General features: G+C 37.4%; 2 protein-coding genes and 1 pseudogene across 2 annotated transcripts in view; 2 read left to right on the top strand and 1 right to left on the bottom strand.

The window, feature by feature from the left end:
• Positions 1-24,213, top strand: part of LOC145889878 (uncharacterized) — a 106,724-nt gene that overhangs the window by 27,776 nt on the left and 54,735 nt on the right. The gene's annotated exons all lie outside the window — the stretch shown is intronic.
• On the bottom strand, positions 12,286-13,552 carry LOC145889712 (uncharacterized; annotated as a pseudogene).
• LOC145890356 (uncharacterized) lies at positions 21,203-22,447 on the top strand. The gene is made up of 4 exons (XM_082981345.1): positions 21,203-21,285; positions 21,342-21,533; positions 21,794-22,020; positions 22,145-22,447. Exons 1-4 carry the CDS (start codon positions 21,206-21,208, stop codon positions 22,201-22,203), a joined length of 558 nt encoding a protein of 185 aa, XP_082837471.1. The 5' UTR covers positions 21,203-21,205; the 3' UTR covers positions 22,204-22,447.

The following is a 24,213-nucleotide window of genomic DNA, read 5'->3' as shown; positions in this document are numbered from 1 at the left end:
TCGACATTATAATAATCCTGTCCATGTTACTATTTTTTTAAATTTCAATAACCGTACAGAGACTAAGACAAGTGGGAGAAGGAAACGTATATAACCTTAGCTCTCCTCGCCGCATTTTAATGTTACATGTTGTGTAATAAGATAAGCGATATCGTTTGTTTTATTCTATTCAAAAGGTCGCAAAGGTAGTCTGTGGAAAAGGTTTTGATAGTCATAGGAGTCGAGATACACGAGTGTTTTCTTTTTTTGCAAACGTGAGCGTCCCTGCATAGGCTTTGTCCAAACATATTTATTGAATTTACTGAAACTAAAATAATTTCTTGCATTGATACAGATTTTTCGTAAGGATTTGCGGGGCTTGTATCAACTTGTGCAAAACACACAATTGCCAGTTGATGAACTTTACATACCACGACCATCTCGTAGTAAGTATAACATAATTATACAAAGGAAATCATTTTAGTTTAACCGCTCATCACATATTGGTTGATTTTTTCGAATAATATGCAGCCTCACTTAACGGTCATTTGTATAAGCCTTTTCTGTTGTGTGAAACTTATGTTGTTTGCAAACAGTTTACCAAAAAACTATACGTATTCATTGTATAACATGTAGCCCTTGGATTTTTTTGCAGAACAAATTGTAAGCCATACAGACCTTGCAAGTACCTCTCATAATGTATCTGACAGTCAACCATTACGTCGTGAACCAAATGATGCGGAAAACAACACACAGGAAACATTGCAGCAAACAGGTTAGTTGAAGAAACCTGAGTCAACATTTAGTTCTTCTGGAGGAGATTATAATTGCGTATCTTATATTTAGTAAAAAACAAAATTGCTTTTTTTTTGTTTCAGATTATATTGATATGACTCTGGTAGTAAATTACGTTGATTTGTTGAATCAGGGAAAATATTTAAAAGCAAATGAAAGAAGAAACCAACTTTCAAGGTCACTTGAAGGTCGTGGGGCAACTGCAGAAAGTTTAAAAACAGCTGGAGATGTAAAGAGAGAAGAGGGGGATTGTTTGGAATCGATTTTGTTTTACGATTTATCATCGGAACTTTATGAAAAATATCCCAATGCAAAAACAGGAGCGGAGGGTGTTAGGGATTGCGTGCTGGGTATGAAATGTTCCAGCGAAAATTTGCTGAAAACATCAGATTTGTTACAATTGGTAAGAAACAAATTTATTGTTCGTGATCACGTGATCCCACTAATGGAAAAGATGAGACTCAAAATACAGAATGTGAAAAACTTGGAAAAGGAAGTTGCATGTTTATGTCGAGTTTGGTGTTTGCACAAGATTGGATTGTGTCAAGATATATTGGGAGATTTTTCGTCAACCGAAAAAACAATTAAACTTGGACTTGAAATGATGAGGCAACAGTTTGGTGCAAAATCAGCAAAGCATGAAGTGTTTGGGCGTTTGTTAAACAACCTTGGTATTGCTTGTGAGAAAACAAATCGACTGAATGAAAGTGTGGATTTTTATAAAGAAGCAATCCAAGCTTACAGAATGACAGCAGACTTAACTGAGGAGGAAAGGAAGAAGTTTATTGAAAAATCTGAAAGCAACTTGTCAAGAGCTCAAGCAATGTTAAGTCAGTGCATATTTTGCATATTATATAATATGATATCAAATTTAAAATATTCAATTAATACTCCATAAAACCACTCACTAATCAGTTTTCGGTGGTAGTAGTTACTTGGTAAAGCTACTGATGAATACTTCTAAGCGACATATTTATGGTAAGGTATCGAAAGCTCGTTTTTTGAACAGGTCTCGAATGTCTTAAGTTACCCAGGAGTTCCGGGGTAACAACGGACATGACTGAGAATAGCTCGATCAGTAAGTTTAAGCCTTCAACGGAAATTTTTTTGTTAATTTGACAAAGAATTAAAATCAAGGTCGGCACAATATCAGCATTGTTGCATTAGTGCGTGTTGAAACATAAATTTCCTGTTAATATTTGATCAGACATAATACTTTCGAAACCTAATGGTGACGTAAAACACAGGGTCCGAGGTATCCCCAGTCTCCCCCTATATCAATATGGTCTCTTGTAGAACAAATTCAAAGCACATCGGAGCCTGCTATAACAACCTCTTATGATGTCACTCATAACCAAACATCAAGAGACAAACCAAACTACCCAGAGAACATCATGCAGCAAACACTGCAGGAATTAGGTATGTGTGATTAGCATTTGTTACTGCGTGTAGCCTGAGGACCAAAACACATTAATCTACAACAACCCTCTGAGGCTTGATACCTAAGGTAAAGAACAATGTATCCGACTGTAAAATGTAAGATACTTGCCAAAACAACCTACATTTTAAAAATAAGTACAGAAAAGTTATAAATCTTAAATTCATTCGCCGAGTTTAATCATTAAATATTGTTTCAGATGAAAACATCGACCCGACGCCACTGATTGCAAATTACGTAGATTTGTTAATCAAACGAAAATATTCTGCAGCAAATAAAGCAAGAAACCAACTATCAAGGTCAATTAATGGTCTTTGGTTAACACCTAACGATTTGAAATCAATCGGAGAAGAAATGAGAAAAAAGAAGCAATTTTTTCATTCCATTTTATTTTACTATTTATCATCGCAACTGTATGAAAAATGTCCAGATGGCAGAAAAGCAGCCGATGGTCTGAAAGACTGCGTGGATGGTCTGAAACAGACATGCGTAGATTTACTGAAATCATCGGATTTACTTTTAAAACTCAGAAACAAACAAATAGTTCGAGACCACGTGATCAATCTAATGGAAATGATGAGACTCAAAATACAAAACGTGGAAAACGTGGAAAAGGAAGTTTTATGTCTAAGTCAAGTTTGGTGTCTGGTTCACATTCAATGGAGTCAACATCTTTTGGGAGATCTTTCATCTCAGGAATCCACTATAAAACTTGGGCTTGAAATGATGAGGAAACAGTTTGGTGAAAACTCAGCAAAGCATAAAGTGTTCGGACACTTGTTGTACATGCTTGGTTTTGTTTGCTGGAGAACAAATCAATCGGATGAAAGCGTGGATTTTTATGAAAGATCAATTCAAGCTTTGGGAATGACAACAGACATAACTGAAGAGATAAGGAAGGAGCGGATTAAACTGAGTGAAATTAACTTACGAAATGTTCAAACAATATCAGGTCAGTAAACTTTTGTTACATATAAAGTACTACCTTAGTGATTCATATTACCCCTCATTTGCTAAGTTGAATGTTACATATTTGGAATGTAATAAAAAAGTCTTAAAATATGCTTCAACGCTTTTAGTGATACATACACTCACTGTGGGTCCGCCAAGTAATCGCTGTGATAATCTTGTATTTGGGAATAAAACCTTGAAACCTATTTTAAAGACCCCAACCTTGGGATTGATTGGCCATGGCTTTGCTTCCTATAACATAGAAGGCCTGCCTAACCTGCTAAAAATCCAGGCTAGGTTGCCTATGCTGGTTTTGAAACTCCGATGCATGGTTTAATATTTCTCCTAATATTCAAGTCACCAATTATGCAGTAAACTATCCTTGCACCAATCTTTTGATTGTGCTGCTGTGTTTCTTCAATGTTTATTTCTACAAATCTAGAAAATGCGGAAAAGTTGTCGTAACGTGTTTAATACTTGTAGGATTGACATTGCATAAAAGGACAAAAATAAACAGAGCATATCGTCATGCAACTGAAAAACAGTCGTCATTTGATGTCACAAGTAACCACTAAAAATGTTTAGACAGTGTGCGTAGGCAAAAAAGTTATGAATATCTCTTGTGCAGAACAAGTTCAAAACACTCCAGAGAGTGCAACCAACTCTCAACTAACTCGTCCTCACGAGACAACTGAAGAAGCAAACAACTTACAGGGTACATTGCAACAAACCGGTATGTAAACGTAGACAAGGAAAATATTTTACCTCAAGCACTCTCTTTTTAACATGCTGCAATCTCAGTTTTCGTACGTTTGACGGCAGTCATTAAATAACGTTAAACCTAACCACAGCAGCTATAATATTGATTTCAAAAGATAAAATTGCCGGTTTATCGGCCCGAGATCGGCCTCCCACACTTGGCAATTTACACATTTTCCGCTGCAGCGTTTTGTGCCCAACTTTCCTCATTCTAATAATTCGTTGTTTTTGTAATTTAACTGTTGGCTGCGTTTAGAATAGTTTGTACAATTTTTATGTGTGTTTTCTTTTCAAATATTTTTTTCGAATTTAAAATGTGGTTCCCCATCTTTTTAAGACCCCTACATATACACCTATGTACAAAACAAACAAGTCACTGTTGCTATCCATCTTGCCAGATATTTTTCATCGATTTGTATTTTAGATGAAAACATTGACCTGGCTGCACTCCTGAAACAATACGTCGAGTTGTTGAAAATACATAAATATTCCGAAGCTGATCAGGCAAGAAACCAACTTTTAAGGTCAGTTGAAGGTCTTGGGACAACTGCAAATGATTTGGAAACAACTGGAGATGCAAACAGAGAAGAGGGAAAATGTTTGGAATCTATTCTGTTTTACGATCTTGCATCGGAACTTTATGTCAAACGTGATGGGACCCTGGCAGCAGAAGGTGTGAAGAATTGTGTGCGCAATCTGCATTCCACATGCAAAGATTTGCTCAATACATCAGATTCGGTCCCAAAGCTTCGAAACACAAAAATTGTTCGCAATTACGTGATTCCACTGATGGAAAAGATGAGACCCAAAATACAAAATATCGGAAATGTGAAACAGAAAGTTTCATGTTTGTATCAAGTTGTATGTTTATATTACATTGGTGTGAGTCAACAGTTCCATGGAGATTATTCATCGAGTGAAACAAGAATCAAACTTGGACTTGAAATGATGAGGAAACAGTTTGGTGAAAACTCAACAAAGCACAACGTGTTCGGAATTTTGTTAAACAAACTTGGAGTTGTTTGCGAGAAAACAAATCGACTAAATAAGAGCATGGATTTAAATCAAAAAGCAATCCAAGCTCTCACAAAGGCAACAGACATAACTGAGGAGGAAAGGAATGAGTGGATAAACTGGAGTAAAGAAAATTTCCAAAGAATTCAAAAAATGCTTCGTCAGTAAACTTTAATCCGAATGTGGTTTGTGGACTAGCTCTAACAGAAGAGTGGCCACCTAACTTCTCGCAACCCATCATCACTTCACAGTGCGACTGGATACCTGACTCGATATGATTTTATCGGTGCCTTTGATTTCTTGTGCTTGATTGTTCAACCCTTGTAGTATTTTGCGTAAAAGAAAAATATTTGGATTTATTCACGTTGTAAATGTATGCGTAGATTTGCTTCATTTGGTATCTGTAACATTGATGTATATGCTGTATATAAAGTTATTTGTGTATGAACGATGAATTTGTGTGGGTAGCGTATAATGACAAGCCTTGTAGTAATTGTTTAACATTGCTTTTACCATTTGTGTCGCTTATGCCACGTCTTTGTATGTATTGCAATGCTTTGCCCTCACTGACTATTCTGAGACAACAACTGCTAATTTACTCGATTTAACAAGCACTTTGCCGGCTTGGGATTTATTCCCCTTAGCCTGATAATAAACTATTTGTACAGATTACTTTTGTCGGTGATTCCTGCAGATCGACAGTTTAGAGACAATCTGCAAGTTTATTCTGACATTAGTCTGATTTTTGCAAAATGTACAGATTTAATGTTTTAGACATTTAGCTGTTGGATTGTGCATTAAAAATTTTCACCAGCCTTCGGTGCGCACCGGTTGCAAAGAAGCGTATGTTGGCTTCTCATGTCAAGCATTGGGATCCTATGTATTTGCTTATATCTCTAATAGTTATAATAACGTTACGACATACAAATGGGCTACGCCTGTTTACAACGCATTGTGCAGTGATAATAGAATAGAACTTGCGTAAAACCTCGTATAAACTGATGTGAACCCAGATATCAATCTTTGGTATCTACACGCCCCGTCTGACACTTGGTTACAAAATAGTTGGTTGCTAGGCAAACGTAAAGTCATATCTCACTTCGTGTAAATCGTGTACTTTGTAAGTTGCATACTTACACTCTTGTAGCTTCTTCACGCAACAAACGAGGTATACCGTAATATTCAATTGAAAACACCTTGATCTCTTCTATGCTTATTCCATTCAGTATTTGAAAGTGCACTGAAAACTGTAACTTAAATACGTTTTGGTCGGCACCCGACCCTCAAACCATGAAGAAATCCTTATCGGGAACGCTGGCAGGAAACATTGTGGGTTCGAATCCCGATCTGTTAAAAAAGACGAACGCGTTTTCCGCAGCGATGCTAAGATACATCCTTAACATTCAGGCGGCAGTGGGCGGCAAAGAGCTGCATCAATCTGATCCATTGGTCGCTTTATAGTACAATTGCTAACCTTCATACCTAACGTTAGGTATGATATCAAACTTCCACAAATCATAACATAGTAATTGGTAGCATGGGCCTATTAAATACCTTATCATTTGGGTAGTATCTTTATTTGTTTAAAGAGGCTTTCTGCTTGAAAGAAGATTCAAAGTAACTTCGTTTATTCTGCAATTTGGAAATGATGTCAATGCATTGATTTTAGCGCGGCCAGCTTGCATGAAACGTTTTAATCTATTTTCAACTTATTTGTTAATCATATGTTGACACTGCGGGTTACATCGCAGTGATCATGTATATTTGACCTTAAAGCAACTACGTGCGTATAATATCTTGTGTTATCTTTCTTTGTTTGGCATGTTATTGCAACAAAATGGCAATAAAACATATAAATATTGAGCAACACTTCAGATATTTACTTGAAGGACGGCCAGTATTAATTTTTACGGACCATCGACCCCCTTAGTGTCGGCAATCACTTCTAGCACACTCCGGAAATCCCCATGGCAAGCAAGCTTGCGTATATCACAGAATTTACAACGGATGTCCTCTACATTCTTGGAGCTGAAAATATCGTTGCAGACGCCCGAATCAACGCTATACTCCAACACCCAGCCCAAATCATCTGGAACGACATTGAAACAGCACAACAGAAACTCCTTCAATAAGGTGGAGATCTTACTGATAGTTTTCAACCTGATTCAAATCAACCATCTTCTCAAGACGTCCCTAATTCAAATCTCACTCGGTGGGGAGATACTTCTGCTCATGGAACATTTCGACCACTTACCTTTTGGCTATTGAAAACAGATTTTTGATTCAGTACACATGTTAGCCATCCAGGCCCTAAGAAAACTTTCACTCAAATATGCAGCCTTTATGTTTGGCCATATAAGAGAAAGGGCATCCAGGTCTGGACAAAAAGCTGTGGCCATTGTCAATTGACTAAAACTTACAGGCATAACTAAACACCCTTGGCCCAATTCCCACCCGCATCTGACAAGTTTGTAAGAATTCATGCAGATTAAATCGGCCCTTTACCGCCCTCTAACGGTTGCTCATACATGTTTGTCATTATAGACCGTTTCACGCGTTTCCCAGCGGCAGTGCCCTTGCCAAACTGCACAGCTCAAACAGTCCTAAACGCGTTCATGCACCAATGGGGTTCGTTATCAAGGTCCCAGAATCTGTAACCAATGACAGGGGTTTTCAATTCACCGGTGAAATGTGGAAAAATGCAATGACTTTCTTAGGTGTCCAGCATGTAACCACTACTAGCTTTCACCCCTAATCTAATGGCATCTCTGAACAATGTAATAACACAATAAAACTAGCCTTGAAATTTGTGACTAACAACCCAGATTGGTGTCACCAACTCCCATTCGACCTTTTGTCCACATGCTCAGCGCCCAAGGAAACTCTCCAGGCACCCAGCGACATACTGTAGGGCAAAGCATTAAGGTTACCAGGACAATTTTTCGTTTAAACAGCACCGAGAAAATCCAAGACCCTTTAACGTTCTTGAAGGCACAGAACATAGCGTTCCTATGATAGAAAGCCATATGGTAAAAGGTGATTTAAAGAAAAGTTTTCATATGGGGACATTCCCTACATAGAAATTTTAATTGGCGCTCCTCGGTTGTGCCCAGTTGGGTAAAAGTATCACAAAGTGAAAATCTCTTTGACTGCTAGTGTAAAAGGTAGCACAGTGCCACAGTCAACAGATGCACTGATTGGACCTTACAGGTCAAAACAGTGTGTACACCCTGTCTATAGACCTCAATGAAACTTGCTCTTGTAGCAAGACCGCTGATTTTATTTAACGTTTATGAATACGTCCTGTAGCATCAATAACAGAATACGAAGCTTATATTTGACAACACTAGTCGCATCTATTAATGTTTTCCAAATGAAGATATGGCCGTAATTATCAACCAAAAAAGGATATGTTGTGTGTCCATGCCACTAATTCTATCGGCAGTGGGCGCCAAAGAGCTATATCAGTCTATTCAAAACGTTAACCGCAATAACTAAGGGTGGGTGATTGGCTGCATTGGTCAAGCGTCCGACCCATATACCTAGAAGAAAACCTGATCGGGATTTGTGGACAGGATATCCTGGTCTCAAATACTGGAGAGTTAAAAAATATAACGTTTTAGGCGAGAGATTGGTCACAACTGTGAATTAGACGCACGCCCTATATAACAACATGAAAAACTGATAGGGATTCCTGGCTAGAATAGGTAACCCGGATACGAATCCCTGTGTGTAAAAAAACAGTAATCTCGTTGTTATTTGTAGCATATCAAGTGGTGAAACGCGGTGGTGCTAACCTAATTCTATTTAATTAAGTCGCCAGTGGGCGTTAAAGAGCTGCATTTATTCAATCCATTCATCGAATGAAAAAATGTGATCGAGTGGTGCAACCTACCGTGCAATTGCAAACAACCACTCCTAATCACACTTCCACCAAGGACAACCCAGTAACTGATAGCATAGGGTCATTTATTTACATTATCTTTTAGCTTTCATCTTAGGGTTATGTGGCGAATTTTTCTTTGAAAGGAGGTTTGGACACTGAGTGATATCGTTTGTTGCGGAATTTGTCATCAATGTATTGATTTTAACACATAGTCAGCTTGCTCAAAACATTTCAACGTTTTTTTAACAAAGGTTTATCATTTGTCGACACGATAGGTGCATTATACCGCTTTTAACAAATAACAAATAGGTAATTGATCATTGGTCGCACACTTTTGACGTATGTTTGACCTCCGTTAAAAACCACCTACGAGCTCTGTTATCACAAAATACTTGTGCGCCTGCACAAAGTTCATTTTACAATGTTTGCTGAAGCTGAACAAGAATAATCGCCTTGTTTGTGCTGAACAAATTAACGACTGGGATTGAATGATGAGAGCAATGACTTGTGCTTTGTGGAATCTGGCGATTCTGTGTTCTATCGCGTAACGAACACAGCTTATCGAGGTATCGTATAGTTGCTTCATACATTAAAAACGTGCATAAGTTGTTTGTCTCTTAAAGTTTCGATCAATTGCGTGCTTTAAATCCAAGGCTTAAACTTTTTGTCTCTCTGACCACATTTTGGACAATGCAACACCAATCAATCAACTAACGGAGCAATTTCCCAGCAAAAGCCAATTTATTTCCTGACTCATACGATAACAAGACAATGTAAGAGTCTGAGCAGTTGATCTCTCATATAAAGAAAAATCATCCGGTATAAATATGTTCGTGTGTATCCGTACCAACGAGAAACAAATACCCCACGTTTAGAGCGGAAGTATTGACGTAACAGTTGCATCATCGGGTTTATTCTGGAGGCAACTGCTTACGTGGAAAAACCGAGCATTGGACGTGTGTTTGCTGCGCCCACACATACACAAGCACTCTTAATATCAGGCGATGCCAAATCACACCACACACACTACTGTTGCTTCACTAACCCGTTCGTTCCTCATGACATTCCAATATCAAGAAAAAGTACTGATTTTTGATGATTGCATAAGTGCTTGCCGAAACGTTTTTCGTATTAGCAAGGGCCAGTCTCTTCATTCTCAGTATTATTTTTTTAATTTATTAAACGTTTATACGGCAATGGATGCTGTTCCCATCGTATACTGCGAGATACCACGGTCCAAGAATACCTTAATTTATTCCTTCGTGCAAAGCTCACCAACAGCTAAAGCGTTTTAATTGTGAATCAAGAAATATATATACATATATTTTTTCATAACAGTTCAAAGAATGTGAACTACGACCCTCTTAATTGTATACTGCAGGATACTATGGTACAAGATATGTTATACCTTCGTGCGAAGGTCCTTATTATGAAAGTTCCAGTGCACATCTATTGTTTGATCGCAGTTTCATGAAGTTAATTGCCACCCTCTTAAGCTCGGCACATGGTATTATCATTAAACAATACACAACCTTGAAAGCTCTACATGTATAGATTTTTCAGTGGTTCGCACTACGGCTATCGCTTGGGTGATGTAAGATATTTTAATCTAGAGGAAATTTTTGGACCGGAAAGAAGACTTGGATTAAGCTTGTAACATGGTTTGTTATAAAAAATAAAAACAAAACATCGCTTTAGTGATTGCCGGAAGGACAGCTTATTTGTAACATTATACTGTTTTTAACAAACAACAAATAGGTTGATCAATGGTCGGCACCGCGGGTGATATCGAACACTGGTTGCTTATGTTTGACCTCGCGCCTACGTGCGCCCTTCTGTTATCGCGAAAACCCAAGTTCTTTTTACGATGTTTGTCCAAAGCTGAACAAAGGGTCGACTGGCTCGGGCAGAACAAATTGGTGACTGGAATTTAACGATGAAAGCAATGGCTTGGGCTTGTGACGATTCTGGTGTTCCGTGCTTTCGCTTTCCAAACGACCTCACACAGGTCATCGACCAGCAACACCACGAGGTGTCGCAGTTACTTTTTGCATTAAAAATTGTATCTTGCTATTGACGAAACCAGGTATGGTATTTAGTCAATTTTTTAGATCTTTCAAACCATCGATCAAATGAACAATTTCCCTTTACCAGAAGAAACTAAAAATTGTGTCTACTGTAGTCAGCACGACAGTTCAGGATCGCCCTACTGAGATGCCTTGTCTTGGCAATCCCAGCCATTGTATACAGGTAATGAGGTTCACAGGTCAAATAAATGTTGATTAAATTCTTCCCTCAAACACACAATAATCTTGAATATTCGGTTGGCGATACGGAAAGGTGCTACACTGTTAAAAAATTTTACTGTGAAAACCACTGGCAGCAGTTTTTACATGTTCAACACGTAAAATCTACTGCGACTTTCACCGTAAAAACTTACGTTCATTTTGACGTAAAAAGGAAAAATTACGTGCTTTTCATTGTAAGAAATACGCGTATTTTCCAGTACATTTTACTGGTTTTTTCACTGTAAAATTTACTTGCTAAACCACTGGCAGCAGTTTTTACCTCAATTGTCCTGGTAATTTTTACCCCAAAAATAACCGCAAACTGTGCACAAAAAAATTGCCAAAAATTTGTTTATTGAATGACTTTGCAAACCATTAAGTGGTACATGAATGCTGCAAAGAATGTATTAGCCTGCCCAAGGCCAACACTTTTGGATGTGTTCCTCCTGCACATCGTCGCTTATTGCTTTTGGAACCAGCCTGATTTATTTCAGCAAAGTATCTGCACAAAACCAAAATTTACTTTCATGTAGTGCAACATTTCCAAAAACTTGTCCACACCTAAACATATTTTGCATCTTAGTCATAAATAACTGTTGGCAATACAAAAAAGATTACTCCCATAAAAGGGATCTAGTGTTTTTAAATAAAAGAAATTGGTCTTAGCTTTATTTAGCATGTCAAAGTTTTCTTCCCGAAGTCACATATAGCTATTGACTATAGTAAGACTTGGTCTGGCCATAAAAAACAACCAATACAACATTATGTAATATTTAACAATTTAGAGTAGCAAGAGCTTACAAACCGTTGAATAAATTCCATTGTTGCTGCTGCCTTTTCTGGGTATTGTATGTTAAATACATAGAATGAACAAAAAAGACCGGAGAATGCAGTAAAAAAGTCACTGCATTGAAAAACCAAACTCCTCTCTATAATCAGTGAATAACAGCTGGATGATGCTGGTGTACTACCTAGAATTGAAAAGGAAAACACATTATTATACCCAAACCACTAAAATTCAACCAAAAAATGTAATACCTGTTGCAATTATAAACGGATTGGGATCACCATTCTCAATCGTTTCTTGCAGTAGCAAGTTATCCTGTCAAGAACATTTAGGTCCATAAGCATTCGGAGGCCTAAAAATGCATACTAATCACTTACTTGGATGCATTTTAAAACAGTTGAGGTATCTTCTTTGAAATAACTTCCCAGAAGTTCCAAAATTGAAGTGGACTTTGGAGTTTTATTTCCTATTGTTTTGCATTCAAGCCTAATCTCTTTAATGCAAGCAGCAACAGATGGTTTTGCCATTGCTTTCAAAGCTCTACAAAACATGCGGTTTACCTAACAAGCATGTATTTTTAATAAAAACAAATTATTACTTGTATGTGTGATAGCTGCGATTGGTCATTCTCACAGGAATTTCCTTTGGGTCATAACTTAAAGCCATAAGTTGACCATAGTGTTGCATGAGACATTGTGAGGTTGCCAAGAATGGCCATTTTTAAAAATTTCGCTTACTCTGGCATTGGTGTTGATGTCTTTTCGTTGTTTCGAAAAGGTACTCTTCATTTGTTCCATCACTTCTTTCATATTTCTTTCTTTTTTGGTAAATTCCTCTTGGAGCCATTTTTGAAAAGTGGTATCATTTTCATACCCACTACTGCTTGTAGAGGGTTCTGTGGAAATCTGGTCATCAAATTCACACAATTTTCTCTTTTTTCTCATCACATTTTCCCAGCGATAAAATAACTGGTTGGAAACTGAATTATGGCCATTTCCTATTGGTACACTATCTACCACATCACGGAAGGATTTGGGATACCTCGATACAATTCTATATGCAATTTTATCCAAATTCTTTCTTCCTGGTTTTAGTGTTAGCTGAAATGAAAAATGAGCAACAACACTGTAACAGTCACCACTAAACTTTACAGGTCTAGATGAACAGTACTTACTTTCAATACTTCGTCTATTGTCTTGTGAATTAACTCTTTTCTTTGCATGAGGTTGGGTACTTTGCCACTTTCCAAACATTGAATGGTTGCTGGGGAACACCGTTGCCAAGGGATTGTAAACTCATAAATCCATTGCAATGATGTATTTGCTTCGACACTGCTAAAGCTGGAGTCTAGCGGTTCCGTAGAAAATCCAGAACTTGATGAAACTTTGAAAAAACAATTGTGTACAATGTTAAATACATATGACTGGTATAACGCTATGCAAAAATTTACACAAAATACCTGGTTCTATATTAGGTGCTTTAAGCAGCTTTCTTGCCTGCACTAGGGTGAATTGTATCAGCAGGTCCTCTAATTCAAGGTGTCTGAAGTCACCAAGTTCACGGACACCAAGTGTGTGTAAGTGTGAAACACACTCATCAAGTTTTGCTGGGTTATCAATCAGTTCAGGTAAAAGTTTAGTTACAAGATCTTCCATTTTTATGCATATAACTGACCTAAACACAAATGCATTGCTTTAAAACAACCATTTGTTTTAGTCCCACTCCATATACATATACTGGACATTTGTGCAACAGATCATCAATGCAAATACATTTAAAGGAACCATCTTGATGTTGGACTTCATACACACCATATTGTGGAAAAAAATTAAGAAATTTGGGGTACACAACAAAATACAGTTTGGATTCTACAATACATATTGCCTGAATATCACCAACTTGTAAGTCATACCCAAATTTGGACAAAACAACAAGCATGCCTACAGCATAAATGATACCTTGAAACTTGGCAGAAGTTAACATATCACATTTAAATACATCAAAACCAACACTTTGGATTACGCCCATTATTACACTAGAAAAATGAGTTGTTGGTGAAACAGCAACAATATCAGGGCCAAAAAATGTCTTTTCAAGCAAGCAGGCTTGAAGCAGTTGATGACTGTGGGCTAGAGTTGAACAAACATTAATAAAATTTTTTTTGTTAGGAATGGCCCGCTTGAAGTAAGAATGTTTGCTTTCGAAGCGAAGAGTAGATGTGTGGGTTATGGGACCAAACTGTAATATAGCCCATGGATAATGCCTTATAAAATGATGCTTAGGACGCAAGGGCACTCTAGGAAAATTTAAGACCCTATTGTGCAAATATTCAAAAATTAAAAACTTTAAATGAGAAACAGTGGCTTTGTCAATTGATGAAGATGTGACAATTTCAGTTATTGAGCGCAAAGTTAATAGAAGTTTCCATACTGGGTCTTCCACACTTTTTACATTAGACAAAACAAATAAAGGGAACAGTCGAAGAAAACACCAGTTTTGACTTGCATTGCCAACAAGCCTTTTTCCACCAATAACAATTCTGGCTGGTTTGCTTAGCAGATCTTGGTGAATGTACTTAAAATTTTTTAATTTAAAGTTAATATAATCATGACTGAACCACTTCTTTTTTCCAAAATAATTTACAAACAACATCATATCATATTGTATCACACCTTCAAACATATCATGGGCCAAACAGGGTGGTAAACCTGGGGAACAGACATGAAAATGCTGTAGTTCATGGAAAACACTGTTCTGCTTAATCCCTTCAATGTGACTAGACATATCACTGCATTTTTTCTTCAGACATAAGTTGTATGACTCAATTGTCCTCATTGGACTTTCAAAAGTCCAATCATTTTGGATTTCAGCTTGGGTGATGGTACAGTATCGACAAATATGTGATGCTGTACTAAAGTTGGATGTAAATCCACCAATCTGGTGGCTGCCTAGATTGTCACCAGCTATACATAGAATGCTTCCATATACTTTTTCTTCAAATCCCAAATTTATTCCTTCATTCTCTAAAGTCTTCAAGTCATTTAGTAAGGGCCTAAACACTGTGTCCATAGTATTTGCATTGACATGTTGATCTTTGCACAACAGGACTAATTGGAAGTTGTCAATTTTAGACCGATTATATGGATAAAAGTTAGCAAGTGTAAAGTAGACTCCTAGAAGTTTATGCTTTCCTCTAGCCGAGCCCAAGGGGTTTGCTATTTCGAAGGCATCTTGGTATAAGACAATCTTGAGAGTCTTGTTGTTACTGGTAAAAAGAGAGTTTTGCTTCCATAAAAGCCCGTCAGAAAAATCAGTAAAGTTTGATGAAATAGATTTCGGATGGAGAAACTGATATTGTACAGTTTCTTCAGTAAACAAAGCTTGCAAGGTTTGTAAGATTGGGACATACTGAAAGGTTTCTTCAACATTACACTCTAAAAGCAGTTTTATTTCAACCGGAGCAACATATTTAAAGTGGCTTTGCAAGTATTGCTCCCTTAAATGAGCAGATTTTAGTGGCCCACTTTCATGCAATGATTGAAAATGATCCTGTTCATTAACATCATGCAAAACTTTTGATACTGTATCTTCGGACATGTCATAGTTGGCCAAAACAGTTTTTAGAGTATATTGCATGTTTGCGGAATGTTCACTAAACAGTTTGTGAATATGCGATATAATTTCCTTTACTGTGCTTGCTGGAACTAAATACTTGTTTTGAAGCATAAAATAAAACCATACGCATGATCTGGTTATATCTGCTTTGTTATGAACGCGTTGAGAACATTCAACTACATTCAAACCTGGTAGACCTACTTCAGAGAAGGCAGATTCATTTTCCACAACGACTTGTGCAATGGCTTTGGTGTTAGTATCGTAACGGGTGTGACATCGTGACAGGTGGGACGAAAAGGATGATGCAACTCTGTATCTTTTGTTGCAGGTAGAAACCGGACAGGCTACTTCAAACCCCAATCGTAGGTGCTGCTTGATATGTTTAAGTAGGGGCCCAATGGACACAAATGACATTTTACAGGACTCCAAAGAGCATACAAAATTATATTGACTAGCCATCGTACCTAAAGGTTTAGCACATTAAACACACACAAAAGCCTACTTATAGGCCTATAAAACAAATCCATTATTTCAACAAATTAATTATCAATTAAAAAACAAATCAGTTATATAATACTTACCTCTACTGGTATCTTTCACAGCGTTTGATGACAAGTGCAAGCTTTTAACATGATTTCGTTATATACTTTTACGCAATTATTTTCTAAAATTAAGCAAACCAGACAATTTACACACATTTTTACCAAGCAGACGCCCTTACCTCGCAGACAACTGTTTACAGTAACCTCTTCGCGAAAAAAAGAGAAAAAATAATTTGGGCGACTCTAGCCCTGTTTACATGAAATGGTTTGCGAACGAGCTTGCGGCATCGAGCCGTGAAGAACTAACATACCATAACGAGCGAGCTTCGGGGCTCAATTTACATGAGCGCGCGAAATTCGGTTCTCGCAAAATGGATATGGCGGCAACTGATAGTTTATTGGAAGTTAGGGCTCTACTTTTACTTCATAATTTCCAAAAACGGTGCAAACGAAGAAAGGCTTTGCTGTTGTTACATGTCAATGCGTTGCTTTCTCACAATCGAAGACTTGAACGGCCGTGGCGATTGCAGAGGTGAGATATTGGTGGTATTTATGGGCCAAACTTTATGCTTACTGGAATACTGTGCTTCGCTTTACATTCATAGTTTTGTATCTTGGTTAAGTTAAATGTTATTTTCGTTTATTTTAGGTCAGGACAATGGTGGAATGTTATAGTTCCCGGTTTTAATGATTCCCAGTGGTTGACCCATTTCAGATTGAGTAAAGAATGCTTTGGGTGTTTGTGTGAAGAAGTGTGGGAGTCAGGACTTTTCTTTCTTCAACACTTTTTAATAACTGTTGTATTGCTTCGTTGGTCCAAATTACTGGACTTTTTCGCAATATTTTTGTCATTTTTTATGAAATAAATATTAATACCAAGCACACAAATTAAAACCTCAAAACGAATATCTTCGAAAAACATCAACAAGCAAACCTAACCTAAGTTGATTTTGCCGCCAAATTTTTCGAACAGCTGGTTCGCGAAAAGAAGCTAGTTGGGCGAACTAGCTTCCGAACCCACCCCTATTAAGCTAGTTCGCCGAAACCGCTTCCGAACTAGCTTGGGCTGTGATGCGTAACGCTTTTTCTGATAATGGCGGGAAGCGGGTAAGAAGCGTGCCGCGAACCCGCTTTAGACGTCCATGTAAACAGGGCTTCTGATTGGCGGGCGAGAAAACCTCGCCGTTTTTACGGAAGCATGCACGTAAAACGATTTTACAGGAAAAATATACGCGGCCGCACACAGTAACTTTTACGCATAATTTTAACAGTGTAGAGTACCACCTGCAATGTCGTCGCGTACCACCGGTTGGGAAACACAGCAATATAAGTCGTGAACAGGATTCACGTCAACGAAAGATAAACGGTTATAAATTCATTGGGAACACCTTTCGAGGTTATCTTTATACGAAACTGGTGGTAAACAAAATTCTTCTGTGCGTTTGGGAATCTCCTCAACTCTGCAAACGTTATGACGTAACATTATCCCGGGGGTTGCCATGGGTTACTGTTACAAGAGAAAGTTCTTTCACTTGAACAAACAACGATTCGTCTGGCACCAGAATGTTTCGTAGATCTGGCCAGACAAAAACGATCTCCCGTCGTAAAGCAGTAAACCTTTGCCGTTTCCAATACCGAGAGATAAAGAGCGAGAAAAAAGGTTGACCCTGCTGAGTAAACAGGTACAAACCTAACGTTTCAGGTATGTTTGCTTGGTCCACAGCGCAATGACTGGAAATCCGTTGACACAAAGGCAGTTGCTGGAAAGACTTAAACATGCTTGCGTGTGCCATACTTGCTTGTGGTGAGTTGTACGAAGTACATTATACTGTATAAGGCATATCATGTCCTATTTAAAAATAGATGTATTTAAATCTGATGTGGTTAATTCAGAGTATATGCAAAAAAGATTGTAAAATATTGTTGTCATATTTTTGTTTAAATGTGGTAGCTAACAATTACTAGTGTTGTATTTTTTGTTGTTCAGGTTGAGTTGCACACTGCAGGTTTAGAGTAAAGCAAGCACCACTGAAAAATGGCTGAAAATGTTTTGAATGTTGATTTGAAGTTTCTGCATATTCGGCTCACTGGACCAGCTGCAGAAGTTGTGTTAACATCCACAGTGGAGTCAGGACTGATAGCTGATACACACCTACCATGGACAAGAATTAACAGTGAGGACTATGTACGAGCCATACTAAAACCCTTTGAAAGCAGAGGCGGACAAGTGGTTGATGTTACACATGGGAGTATCATGTTAACAGTTGTTGCTGATCAGGAAAGCATTGCCAAACGCATTACAAGCGGTTGTGCTTCGGGTGAAATATTGAAAGAAATCAATTCCTTACTTGATGAACACAACAATCATTATCAAGTGGAAAATTTCCACAATATTGAAATCAAAGGCGCAGATGAACTGGAAGTCAGTGAACATGGCGCGGTTGGTGTAGCGAAACGTTTTTGCCAGTCTAACAGCATGAGCCAGTCTATTTATTCTCACAACTACAACCTAATTTAAAATATTTGCTCACATTCTTTTCATGAAAGTTTTGTCGTGACGACCATCAGCAACGTTGATGATTTTAATAGCAACAACATTGGTTTGTTGTCTTGTGAAAACCGATCACAACATCACGTGATCCACTAGATCCTGCCTCATATTTTGTTGGATCGCATAAGATGTCACGAGATGAGATCTCAACAAACTGAAAAAAAAACACTAAAAACTCAATTATCCCAAGTGTTAAGGGATGTCACGTAAAAACTTTCAACGACAAAAGGTATTTTTTCAAGCTTACATTTTCTTCCAGATCCATTCTTCAGATCAAGCAATATATGACCTTCAGCAAAAAGTCGGCTATATATGTTTCAAAAAACGTTCTGTCCTCAAAAACATTCTGTGGTTTAACTTACCGTAATACGAAATAAGCATCTCCAGCACTACAAACCACACAACATAGAATCATCTGGCTGTGAAGGAATGTGGTATCTGCACAGCAAAGTTACCGGTAATAAGTAATGAAATTTATTAGTTTCTGTGGTGCAAAGTGTCGCGTGATTGTTGAAGGATTGTGTAGTATTAACATTAACCAGCCAATGTCAACATGTACACGTTATAGACACGCATTAAATATAATCCTAATCTATTTGGTTTCCGAAAAACAAAAACTTAGTTTCGCGTCGCACAATGTTCTTTTAGCTTTGTGTATATTTGCAATGCGATCGTTAGCCAGAGATAACTGTGGTGGTGGTGATAACTATTAAAATATCGTTTCAACGTTTTAGGATAAGACCGCTGAATAATGTCGGATACTGAGGATATTATTGTCGATGTCACTCTATCGATGTAACGTCCAGTTTTCTCTAATCAACGAAACTGGTGTGGCCATTGTTGTACTTGTTGCTATGTTAGCAGAGATAAAATATATCTCATGTGTGAATACCACAATATTCCTGTGTCTCAAAATAACTGACGTCCACAATTTTATTTTTGTATTTTGAGGTAACAAAAAATGTCGGGTAACGTGGGTATCTTGTTAGGTTTTGATTGGCTTGGGTTTCCTTTCTTCATGTACATGGCAACGATTATTGCAGCTGTGTTTGCTGTTGCAATGTATTACGCCATTGTCAAACAAGAAGCCCAACTGCAGAAAATGCGACTGGAAGAAGATATAAGAATGCATAAAGCAGATGAGAAAAGATTGGTTTTACAAACGGAAAAGGAATATGAAGGAAGAAAACTAGCTTTGGAGGCTCACAAGGATTGCCAGAAAAGAAAAATGGAACTGGAAATGGAAAGAGAAAAAAATAAGACACACTTAGCTTTTAAAGCAAGGGGCGAGGAGAGAAGCAGAAATGCTTGGAACGTACAAGCAGTAGAATTGAATTTTGGTATAGGATCGACAAGAGGTGGCTTTCGATTATAGAATTTCCGCATAACAAAAATTAAATCTTTCAGTAAAGTTCTCATGTAAAATATTCATTTATAAGTTGTATTTTTACTTTGCCGCCAATTATCGCCTGGCACTATTTAAGCCACTTTAGCCTGGATAGTTACTTGTACAGTTCATATCTTAAGTGCGCAGAAATAAATATTTGCTAAAAGAGGTTTATTGTTTGTACCTAAACCCTTCTATGCGCATTGTGTAGATTTAGTGTGCACGTAATACACGGGTTGTTACGTGAGGTAATATTGACCTAAGTCCAAGTGTAAATAGGCCGTTTAAACCTTGACTCAACGAAAGACTTGTCTGCATTCACAGCACAGCCGACGTGAACGTGGAAGACGATGAAAAACAGATTAGCAAAGCAGTATTATTTTTTCAGTAATGAATAGCTGTTCACAACGTGGTTTACACGCAGTATGAAATGTGATGTAATAGTGAGGGTCCTATCGTTACATTAAAGTTATTTATACGCGCCATACTGAATTAAGTAATAGATGAAGTGTCGATCAACGGGCCTTTTACTCGAAGAGTTGCAGCCAAAATTATGCTATATGTTTTGTAACTGTTGATATGCTATCAACAGGTCTTTAATTTTGTCATTAATATTTTTTCAGTTTCTTTTCAACCTTCAGCAAAAAATCCCAAACAACTGTTACCTGCAGGCAAATTCCACATAAGTGCTGATGTGTCGGTAAATGCCACATTTTATCTATTGCAAAATGTTGCGACGAAAAATGATTTGTTTGCATTAAGGACTACATACACCATCACAAAGCATCAAAAGTCATTGGAAAACAAGGAGGAGCAATTAAAGTTGGAGGATGTATGATTTCTATACCAGATAATGCCTTAGACCAGAATGAGGAGATTGTGGTTGAATCATTTTATGGGATGAAAGACCCAAAAGTAGAAAGTTTAATTGTATTTTTTGTTATCAAAAATTAAGTTTTGGCTGTTGCAGGAACAGAATGACAATATGCAACTTGTTCCTTTACTTCTATGCAAACCACATGGGATTCGCTTCAAAAAAAATGTTGAAATCAACTTTCCAACATGTTATCGGACCAATGAAGAATTAATGATTGAGGTAGGTCATATATATCACACCGCTAAAGCATGCAACATTCTTTGTAAAATACAATTTTCAAAATACTTAAAAAACTAAGCAATAATTTTTCAGCTTGTAAAAGCGTCAGAAGACACAATGCGATTTGTCAAGATTGGAAGTGTCTGCATGAAACCTGGAACCACTTCATTCAGGATTTTTACAAAAGAATTTTCCTGGTAAAAAGCTGTCACTGCTTATTTTTGTTACATTTTCTAAGCACATGTTTACACAGGTATTCTCTCATTCCTCAATCCCTACAACATTTGCTGGGTCTTGCAAAAGAGATGGCTTTGATTGTTGCTGTTCAACCAGGGTCTGAGATACCAACAGAAACTGTTGCATCTTTAATAATTTGTGACAACGTTGCGTCAGCAAAGGAATTAAAAAACTCAAACCAACTCATTGAAACCATGTTTGTTGTCACGTAAGTTTGTTTGGGTTATTTGGTGAACGTTTGAAATAGAAATCCATCACCAATTGCACCGATGAGACTTAATTGGTCGTATCCGAGTGCACTAACTATTGGCTTCTTCAAAAATCAGTTGGTTATAGATGTAAAATTCTTCCACATCCTTAATTAATCTTACGACGCTCCCAACATTATTAAAATGGCACAGTACCGCCTTGCGCTGTACCATTTGCAAACCTTTCTGGACAGTTATATTATTTAAAATTCCCATGCAGACGTGGAGATGAAGATCTAATCGCCAACTTAGCAAGTGATGAGGTTCATTTTGATGAAGAAGTTAAATCGATAAAAGAAATTTGGAAAAAGACAAAAATTGAAACTCATGTCAAGTTAAAGAATCGTCAAGGATTGGGAGACAACAAAATTAAAATTACTTTAAAATCAGCTCAACTACAAACAACTCTTGAGGAGAAGGACCTGTATATTAGAAAGGAAGCTTTAGGTAAGTCATTGTTAAATCTCCTTGGTTTTTAGGCATTTGAGTGCAAAATATCAGTGTGTTCAATATTACATGTACAATAACATATATACAGTCTGTACATAAATATGTATCTTTTTGTTTTTAGTTAATCATGCCACTGTGAGATATGATGTGACGGCTGAAAATCTGCAAATTGGAAATTAATTCAACTGTTGTCATTATTCTACATTTTGACAAGAAATGAATACTAAAGTGTACAATTTCTTTGTGCAAAATACTGTATTCAAACTATGCCATATGCTTTTCTGCAGTGTGCTTGTGTGTTTTTATGTAATTAAAGCACATTCTAACATGGGAATCCGTCATTAATTTTGATTTTATGCAACGTTTTCTCATGGAAAGTTTGTAAATCAATACTATTGGCCGAGTTTAATTTTGACCCTTAATCTGTCACCATTTCTTGTTGTAAAAATGCATATTTAAACTAATGCTCAAACTGGTGCCAAATTTTCTAGCATATACAAGAGTTGAACTTGAAGTTTCGGTTTAGTGGTTGGTCAAACATCCAGCAAAACTAGATAAACCGTTCTACTTATAATCGAGATGCTTCCGCTGAAATGTCTTTGATAAACACGTCACTGTTAACTGCACTGTGGCCAGATGGATTGTTCTCTAAATGTTATTTGTTGTATTGTGTTGTTTTTTAAAACTACAACTGTCCGCGTAGTTGCTTTTTTCACAAAAATAAACATGATTTCATTTCATTTAAAACTTTTTGTGCATTTTTCTAACCTTAAAGTTATTTTGTACTTGTTTTGCTAAAACTAATCGTGTCAAGCAATTTCTGTAAAAAGTTTGTTGTTGGCGCAAAGAGTTGGCGCAATTAACATGGAACACCTAGGTTGGAGGTTTAGTGCATTTAAACTTTTGTCTATTTTCACTGAACCAGGTGAAAGGTAATTTGTTGAGAAGTTTTCATATGGGGACATCCCCTACATAGAAATTTTAATTGCCGAGCTCGAGCATATTTTTATGTTGCTACCAGGCCATATTGCCGAGTGTTAAACAGAAAAGTGAAAGAAATTGTCAACAAGCTTGCAGAAGTCGTTTGGCCATAGTGCGCTCCTCGGTGGTTCGTCGGGTAAAAGTACCACAAAGGGGAAATCAGTGTGCCTGCTAGTGTAAAAGCTAGTCCAGTGCCACAGTCAACAGCTGCACTGATGAGACCTTACAAGTCGAAACAATGTGTACACCCTGTCTGCAGATCTTAATGAAAATTGCTCATCTATAGCTATACCGCTGATTTTATTTAACGTTTATGAATACGTCTTGTAGCATCGGTAACAGAATACGAAGCTTAGATTTGACAACACTAGTCGCATCTATTAATGTATTCCAAATGAAGACATAGCCGTAATTATCAACCGAAAAAGGATATCTTGTGTACGCTCATGTCACTTATTCCATCGGCAGTGGGCGTCAAAGAGCTATATCAGTGCATTCAAAACGTTAACTGCAATAACTAAGGGCGAGTGATTGGCTGCATTGGTCAAGCGTCCGACTTATGAACCTAGAAGACATAGAGATTTGTGGACAGGATATCCTGGTCTCAAATACTGGAGAGTTAAAAAATAACGTTTTAGGCGACAGATTGGTCACATCTGTGAATTAGACGCCCGACCCATATAACAACATGAAAAACTGACAGGGATTCCTGGCTAGAATAGGTAACCCGGATACGAATCCCTGTGTGTAAAAAAACAGTAATCTCGTTGTCATTTGTAGCATATCAAGTGGTGAAACGCGGTAGTGCTAACCTAATTCTATTTAATTAAGTCGGCAGTGGGCGTTAAAGAGCTGCATTTATTCAATCCATTGATCGAATGAAAAAATCCTACCTTTTGCCATACCAAAACCTCGAACGAATTCACCGTGGCGTTTCTCCAATAGTAACTGTAGTCACCGTTTCATTCGTAACAAATCGAGCGGTGCAACCTACCGTACAATTGCAAACAACCACTCCTAATCACACTACCACCAAGGGCAACCCTGTAATTGATGCCCATTTTTTTACACTATCTTTGGGTTATGTAGCGGATTTTTCTTTGAAAGGAGATTTGGACACTGGGTGACATCGGGTGTTCCGGAATTTGTCGCCAATGTATCGATTTTAACCCATAGTTATCTTGCTCAAAATCATTTTAACGTTTTTTA

Source organism: Ascidia mentula, chromosome 2, assembly GCF_947561715.1.
Source record: "Ascidia mentula chromosome 2, kaAscMent1.1, whole genome shotgun sequence".
Lineage (NCBI taxonomy): Eukaryota > Metazoa > Chordata > Ascidiacea > Phlebobranchia > Ascidiidae > Ascidia > Ascidia mentula.
This window is presented reverse-complemented; position numbering and strand designations above follow the sequence as displayed.

Coding starts and splice junctions, on each gene's coding strand:
- LOC145890356 (XM_082981345.1), top strand. CDS start 21,206: ATGCGATTTGTCAAGATTGGAAGTGTCTGCATGAAACCTGGAACCACT. Junction 21,534..21,793: donor GAAACCATGTTTGTTGTCAC/GTAAGTTTGTTT, acceptor ATTCCCATGCAG/ACGTGGAGATGAAGATCTAA. Junction 22,021..22,144: donor TATTAGAAAGGAAGCTTTAG/GTAAGTCATTGT, acceptor TTTTGTTTTTAG/TTAATCATGCCACTGTGAGA.